Source organism: Somniosus microcephalus, chromosome 3 (assembly GCF_052327205.1).
Source record: "Somniosus microcephalus isolate GS21.2 chromosome 3, FLI_Smic_1.0, whole genome shotgun sequence".
Taxonomy (NCBI): domain Eukaryota; kingdom Metazoa; phylum Chordata; class Chondrichthyes; order Squaliformes; family Somniosidae; genus Somniosus; species Somniosus microcephalus.
In genome coordinates this window covers 172,513,556-172,529,868 of record NC_140989.1, presented here as the reverse complement: position 1 = coordinate 172,529,868, position 16,313 = coordinate 172,513,556, and the positions used below count along the sequence as shown (strand labels likewise).

The window sequence follows — 16,313 nt, the reverse complement described above, 5'->3', positions numbered from 1 at the left end:
GTGCTCTACATTGAAGCTCGGAGGGTCTCAAATGAAATGGAGTAGACCAGGTCTGGTTTGAGACCGCCCAAATTCAGTTCATGTTGGGACCTATATAGGCAGCAGAAGCTGTACATACTATGTGTCAGCCGTGGCTCAGTTGGTAGCACTCGGAGTCAGAAGGTCGTGGGTTCAAGTCCCCCCCCAAAGTAAGTAGTTATTTTAGTGAACATGTAATTGTTGGGACTCCATGAATAGTTCTCCCGAACCTTAGACAAAGCTGTTCCAGTGGCACCCTCTTGATCTCGGGCAGCTGCAGCTCCTGGAGGTGGTGACGGTAGCAGTGGCTGGTAAACAGGTGGAAGCAGATCCCAGAGGCCACACGCCCAGCTCGACCCTTCCTCTGCTGGGCGTTAGCTCGCGATACCCAGGTGTCCTCTAGGCTCTCCATCCCTTTGCATGGGTCATACCTGCGGGTCAACAAGGACGTGGCAAATCAGACGAGGTTCGTGCTGCATTCCCATACAATGTTAGGATTTCGAATTGGAGACCAAAAGCAGATTTAAAATACCTTGCAACCCAAATGATGAAGAGCATATCAGGAGAGTGGGACTAATCGGAGAGCTCTTTCAAAGAGCCGGCACAGGCACAATGGGCCGAATGGCCTCCTTCCGTGTGCTGCAAGATTCTATGATTATGAAGATCAACTTTATTTACCTCCCAACTGTCCCTGACATATACGGCTACACCACCTTCTTTTCTGTCTTCTGAACACTCCATTCCCATGAATGTTACGGATTTCCATCCTCTGGGTTTAGCCATGTTTCTGATATTCCCACTGCACCGCAGTTCCCTACTGCTACCAAACAATTTCCAGTTCCAGCATCTTATTACTAATGCTTCCAGCATTCATGTCTAAGTATCTTATTGGACAAATGTAAGAAGTCACAACACCAGGTTATAGTCCAACAGCTTTATTTGAAATCACAAGCTTTCGGAGCGCTGCTCCTTTGTCAGGTGAAGTGGAGAAATGCATAAAGACACAGCTTATATAGTCAGAGAATAATGTCAGATGTTTACAGGTAATCTTGCCAACTGCCATTTATCTCTGATACATATACTTCTCTGGGCTTCCGTATCCATATCCATCTTTGACTACCTTCTGTTCTGTGGTCAGTACTGCCTGGGATCCGATTACTTCTCTGCCCTCCCCCCACCTATCCAGTTAAAACCATTTGCTGCTTCAATGTTCCTTACAAGTCTTTCTTTCTACTTGAATTAGGTGCAGATATCTCTCTTGTGCCAGTCCTTTTATTCATAGAAATTCTCAGTTATTTATGAAGGTTAGCATTGTTGTTTTCATAGCACAGGAGGCTGCCATTCGGCCTGTTGTGCCTGTGCCGGCTCTTTGAAAGAGCTCTCCGATTAGTCCCACTCCCCTGCTCTTTCCCCTGCAAAGTTTTCACCTTCAACTATTTATCCTATTCCCTTTTGAAAGTTACTATTGAATCTGCTTCCAACACCCTTTCAGGCAGTGCATTCCATAGAAAATAGGAGCAGGAGTAGGCCATTCGGCCCCTCGAGCCTGCTCCGCCATTCAATGAGATCATGGCTGATCATCCAAATTCAGTACCCTGTCCCTGCCTTCTCCCCATATCCCTTGATCCCTTTAGCTTTAAGAAATATATCCAACTCCTTCTTGAATATATTTAATGAACTGGCCTCCACCGCCCTCTGTGGCAGAGAATTCCACAGGTTCACCACTCTCTGGGTGAAGAAATTCCTCCTTATCTCAGTCCTAAATGGCTTATCCCTTATCCTTAGACTATGACCCCTAGTTCTGGACTCACCGGCCATCGGGAACATCCTTCCTGCATCTAGTCTGTCCAGGCCTGACAGAATTTTATAGGTTTCGATGAGATCCCCTCTCAATCTTCTAAACTCCAGCAAGTACAAGCCCAATCGACACAATCTCTCCTCATACGTCATTCCTGCCATCCCAGGTATCAGCCTGGTGAATCTTCACTGCACTCTCTCCATGGCAAGAACATCCTTCCTCAGATAAGGCGACCAAAACTGCACACAATACTCAAGGTGCGGTCTCACCAAGGCCCTGTACAACTGCAGCAAGACATCTTTGTTCCTGTACTCGAACCCTCTTGCTACAAAGGCCAACATACCATTTGCCTTCTTAACCGCCTGCTGCACCTGCATGCTTACCTTCAGTGACTGGTGCACAAGAACACCCAGGTCTCTTTGCACTTCCCCTTCTCCCAATCTATTGCCATTCAAATAATAATCTGCCTTCCTGTTTTTGCCACCAAAGTGGATAACCTCACATTTATCCACATTATAGTGCATTTGCCATGTTTCTGCCCAATCACCCAACCTGTCCAAATCGTACTGGAGTTTCACGACATCCTCCTCATAGCATACCCTCCCACCCAGCTTTGTGTCGTCTGCAAATTTGGAGATACTACATCCAATTCCCTCGTCCAGATCATTAATATATATTGTGAACAGCTGGGGTCCTAGGACTGATCCTTGCAGTACCCCACTAGTCACTGCCTGCCACTCGGAAAACGACCCGTTTATTCCAACTCTTTGCTTTCTATCTGCCAACCAGTTCTCTATCCAAGTGTGGTAAACCACTGTTTGTATTCCTGTTTGTCCTGTTTGTATTCCACTGTGTACATGCCTGGACATGCCTCGGCTGACTCCTCCCACAGGTCCTAGTATAAAGGTGACTGCTCCCCAGCCCTTTGTATCCTGGACCGGTCGACCACTCGAGGCAGACCTCCATTCTGTTGTTAATAAAAGCCTTTAGTTACTCTTCTCTCAGTCTTTTATGAGTAATTGATAGCGCATCACCAAGTCAATACCTTGCCCCCAGATCATAACAACTCGCTGCGTTAAAAAAAAAATCTTTTCATCCCCCCTCTGGTTCCTTTGCCCCCAGCTTCCTAGCCACTCATGTACATTCTCAGTTTACCCTAACCAGAGGGCATCAGCATCCGTACAGGTGCCTGACATGATGAATCATTGTGTTGTATCTGACACAAGTCCATTAGATTCTGGATTAACACTACTCCAAACCAATCGCACCGATAACCCTTAACACAAGGCGGTCGTCTATGCTGGATTCAAATTTTTAAACTGATGGCACCCTAACCCACAGTGCCACTGTCTCCAATAAGTCTTGAATTCTTTTTTTAAAAATTATTCTGTACCTCTTTTCTTTCATCTTGCCGGAATCGATAACGTAAACAACATCATCAATGGTGACTGAAGTTTCAGCAATGTTGGTGGAGATTATGATCTTGGTAGTTCCTTCGGGAGGGCGCAGGAAGACAGCCTGTTGTTCCTCACTGGACAGTGAAGAGTGGAGTGGGTGGATAATACACCTGGAAGAGAAGAGTCACTGTGATGGTAGAAAGTCAATGAAGAGCATTTGTTGGCAATGGTTTGAAAATGGTAAAGTTATTTGAAATGTTTTGAATTAATACAAGAACAGAAAAATTCTGAAACAGTAGCACAAAGTTAAATTTATTAATTACCCATAAAAGTATAGTTTAAAAAACAACTAATCTCCCTGTGCCACACTAATCCTACTCAAAATGGTGGACTGGCAGTGTGTCTGTAGGCCTCACCATTGTTGGTCTGAAACCAGTTGCTAGGAGATGCAACCCAGGGTGATTCCCCTCTGATTTTCTTTCTGCTTCTGTGAGTGTTTAGACTCTGCATAGCAACTACTCATAACAATATGACGGAGAATAAAAAATTCAGCAAGTGGAGGCTCAGCTGCCTAGATCATACGGATCCTACACCCAAATGCAAATTGCTTTTAAAAGCACACGCACGTAGCCTTCACAGTGAAATCAAATAAGAACAAGCTATAAAATGTACAAAGGAAGGTTAGCTTAGGTGGAATACAGGAACAAAATGGAACTTCCACATTTCCTCCATTGAAGAGCTACGCCTCAGTTGCCTAATTTTGGTCAAACTGTTGCTTTCTCTTACGATAGCAAGATACTGCGGATGCTGGAAATCTGAAATAACAACAGAAAACGCTGGAAAAACTCAGCATACCAGGCAGCATCCATGGAGAGAGAAAGAGAGTTAATGTTTCACCTGAAACGTTAACTCTGTTTCTCTCTCCAAGGATGTTGCCCTGGCCTGCTGAGTTTTTCCAGCGTTTTCTGTTGTTATTTTGTCGCTTTCTCTTGTAACTCTTAACACTCTATTAAACCCAAGTCCATCCAAGATGTGAATACTGCTCCCATAACTGGGGAGACCTTTCTAGCATCTTTCTCACAACCCTGGACAGGATACAGGAAAAGGCTTTTGGCCAGGTAGGTGATCTCTCTCTCTCTCACAGCTAGCCTCCAACCTCCTTTTCCATCCCATAATGTTACTTTAGCCAGTGCTTCTCTGGGCTTTCTTTCTAAGTTCCAAATTTACCATCCTGCATGCTCATCCTCCTCCCTACACCTCAGGGTTGAAATCAAGATTAATGACACAGCCTCTTACTCATTCTTACCCATAACTTCAAAACTAGATAGGAAGAAGTACAGCAATGATCCTGGCTTCACTAGACCATTCACCATGGAAGAGCTGGAAACTGGTATATCTAGTCTAAAACACGGGAAAGCAATTGGTCTTGACAACATAGCAATGGAGCAGATAAAGCATTTTGGACAGAAAGCAAAGAAATGGCTCCTACAATTGTTCAACCACTGTCTGGCAACACACAAGCTACCTAATATCTGGCAGAAGGCACATGTAATAGCACTATTAAAGCCTGGAAAAGATCCCTCAGATCCTAAGAGTTTTCGGCCAATTTCACTGCTTTGCCACACCTATAAGCTGTTTGAACGCCTGATACTCAATAGGATAGCACCAACTGTAGATGAGAAGATCATTCCAAAGCAAGCAGGTTTCCGCCCCGGCAAATCAACAACAAGCCAACTGCTCAACCTCACACAACACATCGAAGATGGTTTTGAGCAAGGGATGGTAACAGGTGCTGTTTTTGTAGACCTGTCAGCAGCATACGATACAGTGAACCATAGACGTCTCCTCTGCAAGATTCTAGAGATGACAAAAGAGATTCACTTAACAGAGCTGTTAGAAAGCATGCTTCAGAATTGCCAGTTCTATGTTGAACTAGGTGGGAAGCGCAGGTGGCGTATTCAGAAGAATGGTCTTCCTCAGGGAAGCGTGCTTGCACCGCTGTTGTACAACATCTACACAAATGACCAACCTATAGACGGTGTTACACGCCGTTTTATATATGCTGATGACTTATGTGTCACTGCCCAAAGCACTGATTTTAACACCGTGGAGAAAACGCTTTCTGAGGCCTTGGAGGGACTAAAATCCTACTATGAAGAAAACCACCTTCGCGCAAACCCATCAAAGACGCAAGTTTGTGCATTCCACCTCAGAAACCGTGAAGCCAAACGCCAGCTGAAAGTAACCTGGTGTGGAGCAACTCTGACGCATTGCGAGCACCCTATCTACTTAGGAGTCATCATTGACCGATGCCTCACCTTCAAGAACCACATCGAGAAGACAAAGGCAAAAGTGAGTGTACGAAACAACATCCTGAATAAGCTCACTAACACAAGATGGGGAACAAGCCCGAAAACATTGCAAACTAGTGCACTTGCTCTTTGCTATTCCACTGCCGAATACGCCTGCCCTGCATGGGAAAGGTCTACTCATGCCAAGAAGATGGATGCCGTTCTGAATGCAAGCTGCTGATTTATCACAGGTTGCTTAAAACCAACAAACACCAACAGCCTATATATCCTGGCGGGTATCGCTACCCCTGATATAAGAAGAACGGTAGCCAGCAAGAAAGAACGACTCCGTCAAACATCAGATGAGAGACACCCTCTGTATTGTCATACACCTACACCCAGCCGCCTAAAGTCAAGAAAGAGCTTAATGAACAGTGTTGTTCCATTACAATCAACCTCATCTGAAGCCCGCATCGCCTTGTGGAAAGACCGGCTCGCCAGTCTTGAACAACCCCCAGCGATGGAAATTTTACTTGATGAAAGCCTTCCCCCAGGAGCTAATTGCAACTGGGCAACCTGGAAGTGCCTTAACAGACTTAGGACCGGTGTAGGTTGCTCAAAGGTGTCACTAAGCAAATGGGGATATTCAACCAGCCCGACAACTTGTGAATATGGAACTGAGGCACAGACTATACAACATCTCCTGCAATGCCCATCGTTAGAGGAACCCTGCACTGTTGCAGATCTTGCCGAATTCAACATCAAGGCGCAAAAATGTGTCCAGTTCTGGCTGGGCTATGTATAGACTGTCCGTGGACACGATAAGAAGACTTCAAAACTGTGGAACTGCTTACCTCCCTCAATCTTTTCTTCCTCTACAATCTTCAGGTTTTTAAAACCAAATCACCGAGATATAGATATAGAATATATTATATATATAATCACATATGGAATTTTCATCACAATATCATGTACAAGACATAATGACCCATTCCAGTTACAGCATAGTGTAATCATGTACTTGCAAATAAACAATAAAAAAGCTATGAAGCTGGGGCCTTTTAAAAGAGGAAATTCAACATTTATTAGCTTGTTCCACTCTGTTTAAATCATAGAAATGTATAGCACAGAGGGATGCTCTTTAGCCCATCATCGCTGTGCCAACTCTCTGAAAGAGTCACCCACTCAGTCCTTTTTCCCCATCCTTTTTATTTTTTAAATATTTATTCACTTCCCTTCCAAAAGCTATTATGCACTCCACTTCCACCATTATTTCTGGTAGGGCATTCCATGTCCTAACAACCCTATGTGTAAAAAAAATTAAAATAAATCCTAGTTTCTCCCTTCTTTCTTTCAGCGACGATCTTGGGTCTTCTAACTGTTGACTCGCTGACCCAGTCAGTGGAAATAGTTTCCCCCTCTTTACATTATCAAAACTTTGAGTGAAAAAAAAAGCCCCAGTTTCTCAAGTCTTTCCTCATAACTAAAGCCCCTCATCCTTGGTTTCATCTTCGTGAATCGCTTGTGCATCCCTCTCCCTGATCTTGACATCCTCATTAAAGTAGGGCACCCAAAAGCGGCCCAAATAATGAGCCAAGCCTTAGCTTTATTCCTTTGAGTTACAGACCTTTTGTCGCGCCTGTTGTTGAAGAAAGGGTTAGACTGAAGCTGTTCATACAACAACTTGATTTCTGCCAGGCCAGGCAAGAATATTAAAACAGCACCTATTGGAATAATTAAATTAAAGACAAATTAAAATATCAACAAACACATGAAACATGAGTTATTCTCACACTTCGCGTTACCTTTGAAACTGCCAGGCAACCACAGAGGTACACATTTCTAAATTAGATTTTTTTTTTTTTTTTTTAAATCACAAAGTTTCCTTAATAAATGGAAACAGGCCATCTATTGGACATACTGCAAATCATCTCATTCAGGAGCAGAAAGGAAGCGAAACCATTTCCTTATTTAATACACAACTTGGCAGGTCAGAAAAATTCTGAGTTACATTTTATAATCATGGAGAGGGAGAAGAGAGAGTGAGATAGCTTGTTTATTCCATTGAAAATGTAAGACGGATAAGGAGAATTGATAGGTCACAGAGTGACCCACGGGCAGACAGCTTACGTATAGAATCGCACAACACAGAAGGAAGTCTCTGCTGCAACCTCTCGAAGGTTTTGCTATCCTAAACACAAAGCACCCAAAGTAAGGCTTGAAGCCAGGACCCTGACATGAAGAGTCTCAAGCTCTACCAACTAAGCAAGCCGGGACTTGAAGGAAGATATTTGGTAGCGAGCCATTTCTGTGGGGAAGTCGACAATGAGTCAGAGAGGGGCGAGCATGGGTCAGGAAGGGACGAACGGGGGGCGGGTCTCAGAGGGGCGAGCGGGGGGTCTGAGGCTCAGATGGGCGAGCGGGGAGGGGGGTGTCTGAGGCTCGGATGGGCGAGCGGCGGGGGGGGGGGGGGGGGGGGGGGGGCCCCGAGGCTCGGATGGGCGAGCGGGGGGGGGGGGGGGGGGGCCGAGGCTCAGAAGGGTGAGCTGGGGGGGGGGGGGGGGGGGGTCACACGGCGAGCGGGGCGCTATTACTGAGGGGCCAGCAGCGGTTCACAGAGTCAAGATGTCACATGACTTGATATCAGGCACATGTCAGTCAATGGCTGCTTCAATGGCCTTTCTTAGAAATCACAGCGAGAAGAAGTAGATGGCCGACTGTATGAGGCTCCACTAACCTGGAGGGTAATCATGTTTTCCATCCACGATCCACTCTAGTATAGCTTCTATTAAATCCAAGTTGATCTTATCCAGGTCCATACCAGACAAAGTCTTTAATACAGACTTACTAACCCCTAAAAAGAAAAGAATCACACTTATTAAAACAGTACAAGAAAAAGTGCATGTGCTGCCAGGAAAGAAACTCTAATTATTTTATTGCCATCTGCTGTGCAATGAACTGCACTCTAACTGCATATAAACCAGATAAGCCAGAAATGCACAGGTTTCCTCCCCACTCCTCCCAAATGTTGACAGAGGCAGTTTGAGTATTATTTAAGAATAACGTGCGGTGGACTTTCGATAGAATAATTCACTGACTTCCATTCTAGCGAGAGCTGGACCTGTTTCTGGCTGGGGCGGACATCACCTCGTACAAGAGGTCGGTACATCATGGCACGATCAGGGTCAGAGTGATCTCCTGGACTAGTTTCGATCGCTTAAGGGGGTCGGAGAGGAATTTCCAAAATTTCCCCCCCCAAATTTGGCCTGGGTTTTTCATCTGGTTTTACACCTCTCCCAAGAGATCACATGGTTTCGGGTGGGGTGGGGTGTGCGGTGCATATATTGTGATGCACAAGACATCGTAGTTATGTGGGACAGGCTCGATGGACCAGAGGATCTTTACCTGTCCATCATTGTTCTATGTTCGGAACGATGATGAATAGAATAAAATCGATCTACAAATGTCACTTTCAAGTAGGAAAGAAGAGCACAAAGTATCATGGAGTAGACATGTGGTTCCCTGCATGGCCACTTTTGAAGGAGCCAAGAACTGGTGAAAATCTAAAATGTTGTTTGTGTTTGTGAAGTGATGTCATCAAGATTTCTGAGCACAGGTGTTGCTTCAGGAACACTCACTTTGGAAAGGAGCCAAGAGTCTGAGCAGATCAAGTCACTTATCAAATCTGGCGCAAATACGCTTTGTTAAATTTATTAAGTGACGAGATATTTAAAGATGCAAAGCGGAAATTAATTTCCAGAATATCTGTATTAAAAGCAAGTCCATTATGAAGTTTGGTCGGTTTTTCAGTATTGGAAAGCACCAAATAATAACCCTATTTCTAACAGTATAGAGAGAGGATAAACAATGGCTAAGATTGTGCTACAAGACTGTACAACACTTGAAATGTTTGGATGACATTGTGAAGTACAACAGATTAATAGATTTAAACAGCCACCAAAACCTTGATAGAAGGCCTATTTGGGATGGGATACAGGTAGGGCAAGATCATGAGGGAATTGGCACAGTGAGGACATGGATTTTATAGTAGGTACATATAGAATGGTCTTTTCCAGGGTAGCCCAAGATTCTATCCTTTTTCTCATTCGCAAGATCCCCTTTGCAACATTATTAGTAAGCACGTACATCTACGCTTAAAACACATTGCTCTGTCTCTCAACCACTAGTACCATCAACTCCATGGCCATCTCAGTGTTGTCAGACACCAAGTCATGGATGAAACAAAAAAAAAAAGAAAATACTGGGAACGCTCAGCAGGTCAGGTAGCATCCGTGAGAACAGATGAGTTAATATTTCAGGTGTCAGGTGTAGACCAGAACTTCCTCCAACTGAACTTTGGGAAGACTAAAGCCATCTTATTCAGCTCCTGCCAAAAACCCTGCACCTTTGCCCTTCTCAGATTCCAGGCTGCACACCAAAATTGCTGAGTGACTTAATCCGTTCAGACGCTTGGTTCCTTTGAAACCCTGTGTTCCATTTGATCCTGAGCTAAATCTCAAACCCCCATATCCTACCCAAACACACTCATCAGCTTTCTGCTATACATGAGCTCCAACTCGTCCAAAACACTGCCAATAGTCCCACTCACCCGTCACTCCTGTTCGTGAAGATGGCTCACTGGCCCTCCGTGCATCATATTCAAAATTTTTGTCCTCAATTATAAATCCATCCATGGCCTTGCTCCAGCTTACATCTGCAGCATCCTCGTGCCTATGCTTTTTGGTCGTCTGATACAGGCCTCCTATGCATCCCTACTCCATCCATTTCACCACTGGTGGTACAACCTTCAGCTGTCTTGGACCTACGTTTTGGAACTCTGTCCCCTAAACTTCTCCATTATTCTGCTTCTCCCCAGCCTTTAAGAACCTTCCAAGGCATCAGCTTTGGCTCAGTGCTAACACTCGCCACTCTGATAATTGTGCCTTTGGATTGGAAAATTACAAATGTCACTGCATTATTTAAGGGTGGGAGAAACCAGGTAACTACAGACCCATCAATTTAACATCAATTGTGGGGATGTTACTGGAATCTATCATCAGGGACAGAGTGACAGACTAAGCACTTGGACAAGTATCAGCTGGTCAAAGAGAGTCAGCTTGGATTTGTCTTGTCTAACTAATTTAGCTGAACTTTTTGAGGGGGTCATTAACATGGTGGATAGGGGAGTGTCTCTGGATGACAACCATATGGACTTCCAGACAGCATTTGATAAGGTTCTGCACAAGAGACGATTAGCAAAAATGAGGGCACACAAAACTGGAGGTAACCTTGTGTCATGGGTTGGTAACTGGTTGGGAGGTAGGAGACAGAGAGTAGAGATAAACTAAATTGCTCCAGGTTACTGGACAACACTGGAGAGCGATCTAGGAGTACCAGTGGGTAGCTCACTGAAACAACAGCACAATCTGCAGTCTGGAAATCTAAGTGGATCTTGGGATACATAGCCAGAGGAGTCCCAGAAGATGATGAGCATGGACACGGCACAGATATAGTCTTAACAGGAGCGCTGTGTATAAATCTATTCTTCTTTAAACTTCACAGGGACACAGGAGAGGTCTGACATTTTGATGATGTTAGGTGTCTGTAAAGGTAAAGGTGGCAGGACAGGGTTGTAATAATCAGACATACAAGGCGACATCTGTCGAAAGGAATAAGGCATAGGGTGATGGAAAAGTCACACAGAGTGTTAGAAGGCCTCTGATAGTTCATGAATTTCTGTAACTGTCTTCAGCCTAAGGATTTGACTGACAGATCAATCAGGATGTGTAGAACTGAAGACATTGATAAAAGAACAAGAAAGAAGGTAATGCTGAAGCATAACAGGATTGGGAAAAGCAGATGTAAAAGAGTAGTTTTTGGGAAAGAGACTTCAGAATTCGATGAGGCCTGATCAGCCTTGAACTCGAGGCGGTTAACATCAATGTTTCCTCTAAGCTAATGGGAAAGGTCCCGCGCAGGTCGCTCACCGGCTTTTACATTGTAAATACCGCACAGCGCAGAAATTTAAAGGGACCACAGAGCGGATTAAAAGAAACAGGCCACGCAGAACAAAGCACAGCTTACAGGAAACTTTGGTTAACGTGTGTGAAATTCGCCGCTGAACTCAAAATTTTACCGTCAATACTGCTGTTAAGTGTATGCTTAATTATTGTCAATAATAGTTATCATATGCTTAATAAATCTGTGAATGTCTACTGTGAACCCTATTATTTTGAGGAGTAACTTAGAGGAACTGTGTTCTTACTTATAACAGAATCGATAAATTGAACCACAGGAGGAACCCCAACAATATGTTCAAAATTGACAAAATCTAAAGCCAGGGAACATTTGTGCAAGCTTAGAAGAGGGGAGGATGCACAGATAGTTTAGATTTAACTAATTTATGCAAATGATAATAAATGTGTGGAATGGATTACTCAGGGAGGCAGATAGTGAGGAAATATTTATGAGACAATTGCCAAATGAGCAGTATTAGTTTGTGGGACTAGTTTCCTGTGTTCTTTCGGAACAAGAAATGTTACACCAGCCTTTCTGTAAAAAGGATCTTTTTCCAGGGAGCCATACAGAATTTGTGTTTATAGTGAAGGGAATGCTATAGAAAGGATAAATGGTACACTTTACTCAGGATGCGTGAACATGGTGCATTAGACCAGAGGACACTATGTTGGGACTGTTAGAGACGTGGAACTGTACACCCTCAGCTGTTTTACCAAATATGTCTCAACAAGTTTAAACATATTTTCAGAAGTATGTTGGTATAATAAAGATTCTTTAGAAAAGGACAACAGCAAAACAGAGTTTAAAGAAAAACAGCTGGCTTCGAGCAAGCAGCTTTAACAAATCCAGGACTTCAGACGACATCAAGCTGCTTTTCTGATTTGCAGTTAGCACTTTTTTGTGTTCCAACTTTGTTGCACGAAATCCACAACAGCTGCTCTGTGTAATACATCAGATACAACTGTTTTTCTATTTCAGCATTCAAGTCAAACATAATACGTGTGCCTGAGCTGGACTTCTGTCAGTGCCACTCTCTAACTGATCTTCAGCTGGCACACAAGAGCGGTTCTGCCTTCAACTTCTTCCTCCTTCCTGGTGAGCAGAATCCTAGTCTTTGCTTGGTGCTTCCCCAAGACAGCACAGCCAAGACTTGATACGTGTAGTGGTATAACGTGCAAGCACACAAATGCACTGCCCCACTGACATGCCCTCAGTACAACCTTTACAACATAAGCATTCAGATGAACACCAATACATGACAAGAGGAGAAAGATTTATTTCACTTTGTACAAATATTATGTTGACTATGAAGGGTTTTGATAGAGTAGATTGCAAGAAACTGTTTCCACTGGCAGGAGGGTCGATAACCAGAGGACACAGATTTACAGTAATTCTCAAAAGAACCAGGGGCAAGATGAGGAGAATTTGTTTTACCCAGCAAGTTACAATGATCTGGAATGCATTGCCTGAAAGGTGGTGGAAGCAAATTTAATAGCAGCTTTCAAAAGGGAATTAGATATAGACCTGAAAAGGAAAAAACTGCAGGAGTATGGTGAAAAGAGCAGGGGAGTGGGACTAATTGGATAGCACTTTCAAAGAGGCACAATGGGCCGAATGGTTTCCTTCTGGGCCATCTGATTCTATGTTCCTTGCAATTATAGTGCCTTTAATTTAGAAAAGCTTCCCAAGACACTTCACAGAGGCATAATCGAAAAATAAAAGAGATGCTGAGCCAAAGGAGGAGATATTTGGAGCGGTGACCAAAAAATTGGTCAAAGAGGAGTTTAAAGGAGAGTATTAATAGAGGAGAGAGCAGAGGGCAGCGGAGAATGTGGGGCCTGGACGGTTGAAGCACAGTCACTAGTGGTGGGGCGAAGGGGAGGATGGAGAACAGGCTAGGTTCAGAGGAACGGAGAGTTTAGTGAGACAGGATTGTAGGGCTGGAGGAAGTTACAGAGATGAGGCGTCATGGCCACAAAGGAATTTAAACACAAGGATAAAACATTTTAAATTTGAGGCATTGGGGAATTGGGAGCCAATGTAAGTCAGCAAGAATAGGGGTGATGGGTGAGCAGGACTTGGTGCAAGATAGGATACGGGCAGCAGAGTTTTGGATAAGCTCAGGTTTACAGAGGGTGCAAGGTGAGAGGCCGGCCAGGAGAGCATTGGAATAGTTCAGTTTGGAGTGAAAAAAGCATGAATGGGTTTCAGTAGCAGATGGGCTGAGGCAGGAATGGAGCGAGGAAGAGCCGGGTGTCGTCCGTGCACATGTGGAAGCTGACCCAGTGTCTCTGACGGCAATGGTGTGAGGGCCAGAAGGGAATTCATTGCTGGAAATGCTCAGAGAAGTACGAGTGGAACCAAGCGAGGGCAGTCCCATTGAGCCGAACATTGGAGGAGCAGCAATGGAGGGCGACAGTGTAATCAACTGCGTTAAAGGCTTCAGAGGTCGAGGACAATATGGGAGATGGAAATGCCTTACATTCCTTAGGTGCCAGTTTAGGGAAACTAATGTAATTGATAGCTATGGATACTTGATAAGATCACCTCAATGTCTCGTGGAAAAAAAGTGTATCTATGAGCGTTTTATGTTTGGTAATTAGACCCTTTAGTTTTTTTTAAAACTGTAAATACTTTTCTTTGCTGAATGTCAGCACTTGTAGATGGAGCACCCTTTCCTCCCCAGGTCAGTAACAGCATGGCTCGATACGGACATAGGTTCCCCTCGAGCCAGTTGGCTGACCTAAACTCTACCCTGTCCTAACAATGCGCCTTAACTCCAACGCCAGAAAAACACTGACAACTGTGCAACAGCAGCAACTTGTATTTATATAGCGCCTTTAATGTAGTAAAACGTCCTAAGGGCTTCACAGGAGTGTAATCAAAGTATGACACAGAGCCACATAAGGAGATATTAGGGCAGGTGACCAACAGCGTGGTCAAAGAGGTAGATTTTACGGAGCATCTTAAAGGAGGAGAGAGAGAGAGAGAGAGAGAGAGAGATGGAAAGGCGGAGAGGTTTAGGGAGAGAATTCCAGAACTTAGGACCTAGGCAGCTGAAGGCACGGCCACCAATGGTGGGACAAAAGAAATCGGGGATGCACAAGAGGTCAGAATTGGAGGAATGCAGAGATCTTCAAGGATTGTTGCAGTGGAGAAGGTTACAGAGTACGACATTTCCATTTCTCACAGCATCTATCCCAGTGGGTCTCTAAGTAAGACTGCAACCTGTTTTGTGATGTCACATACTCAAACAACTGGGCTGAGATTGGCCAAACTAGTTTGATCAAGGATGCCAACAACACTCGAAGAGGTGTAAATTATCATTTCTATACTCTGGCTGGATTCAAACCCAATTCCTAAAGCGGCAAGGACAGCATGCTTAATCACTTTGCTACTCGTTCCTACAACAGTCACGCGTAAAAAAAACGGTGCCTTTTTCTGTACAGAAGCCTACCTTTGTATCGGATCATCAGTTGATTGACAGTCAGATGCTGGTCTGGGATGCTGTCTTTGATGGATGGTTGATCTTGTAGATGTAAAGACCTTAGCTGCCCCTCAACCAGTTGCACTGAATTCCAGTTATTTTTACCTTTAGCTCCCAAAGACTCGTCATATTGGTTCAGCTTCACAGTTCGTGCATAGGGGCTTCGATCTTCCAAAACGAATCTAAAATAAACATCACGGGAGTTTACAGCAGAGCACAAGAATTTTATTTCCTGCTCTTTCAGATTGGCTTCCTCCTCTATGCTCGTCTCTGAGAGAGGCTTCGTTGCAGCTGAGAGGGCAGCATACACTGCTAGGCCTCCCCTCATGCTGCTGTAAAATAAAGATGCTCAAGAACAGGCAGTGGATGTTCCCCTCTCCGTAAAAAAGCATTTGATTCCTGGTAGACATTTCCCAGCAGCAGGGAAGACCAGCAACCCAGCACTGAGCACATTTAAAAAAAATTGTTTATGGGATGTGGGCGTCGCTGGCAAGGCCAGCATTTATTGCCCATCCCTAATTGCCCTCGAGAAGGTGCTGGTGAGCCGCCTTCTTGAACCGCTGCAGTCCGTGTGGTAAAGGTACTCCCACAGTGCTGTTAGGTAGGGAGTGCCAGGATTTTGACCCAGCGACGATGAAGGAACGGCGATATACTTCTAAGTCAGGATGGTGTGTGACTTGGAGGTGGTGGTATTCCCATGCATCTGCTGCCCTTGTCCTTCTAGGTGGTAGAGGTCACGGGTTTGGGAGGTGCTGCCGAAGAAGCCTTGGCGAGTTGCTGCAGTGCATCTTGTAGATGGTACACACTGTAGCCACGGTGCACCAGAGGTGGAGGGAGTGAATGTTTAAGGTGGTGGATGGGGTGCCAATCAAGCGGGCTGCTTTGTCCTGGATGGTGTCGAGCTTCTTGAGTGTTGTTGGAGCTGCACTCATCCAGGCAAGTGGAGAGTATTCCAACACACTACTTACTTGTGCCTTGTGGATGGTGGAAAGGCTTTGGGGAATCAGGAGGTGAAACACTCTTGGCACAAACCTAAATCCCATCACGATGGTACTCCAGTACACTGCAGTACCATGGCACCCGGAAGTAAAAGCTTTCAATTGGAAAGTAAAATACATGCACAATTTCTTAATTAGGGCAAAACAACTTAATTACTCAGGAAGTCGAAGAAGAGAGTTGCAGAAGTCAGAAACAAGCAAAAATTATATTCAACGGCAAATCAGGAGTTCAAGTGGCTAAGGACTTTACCAGAAAGAAAAAGACTTCCATTTCTATAGCGCCTTTCATGACCTCAGGATGTTCCC

The 16,313-nt window shown here is 44.5% G+C and overlaps 1 protein-coding gene across 2 annotated transcripts in view; it reads right to left on the bottom strand.

Moving 5' to 3' along the window:
* The window catches only part of dhx57 (DEAH (Asp-Glu-Ala-Asp/His) box polypeptide 57), a 99,746-nt gene that overhangs the window by 24,629 nt on the left and 58,804 nt on the right, over nucleotides 1–16,313 (bottom strand). For both annotated transcript variants that reach the window (XM_085981915.1, XM_085981914.1), the window contains exons 12-16: nucleotides 14,980–15,191; nucleotides 8,242–8,358; nucleotides 7,132–7,228; nucleotides 3,210–3,383; nucleotides 249–449 (exon numbers count right to left, since the gene is read on the bottom strand). In XM_085981915.1, coding sequence (XP_085838041.1) covers nucleotides 249–449; nucleotides 3,210–3,383; nucleotides 7,132–7,228; nucleotides 8,242–8,358; nucleotides 14,980–15,191 — 801 coding nt within the window. The remainder of the gene's footprint in view (nucleotides 1–248; nucleotides 450–3,209; nucleotides 3,384–7,131; nucleotides 7,229–8,241; nucleotides 8,359–14,979; nucleotides 15,192–16,313) is intronic.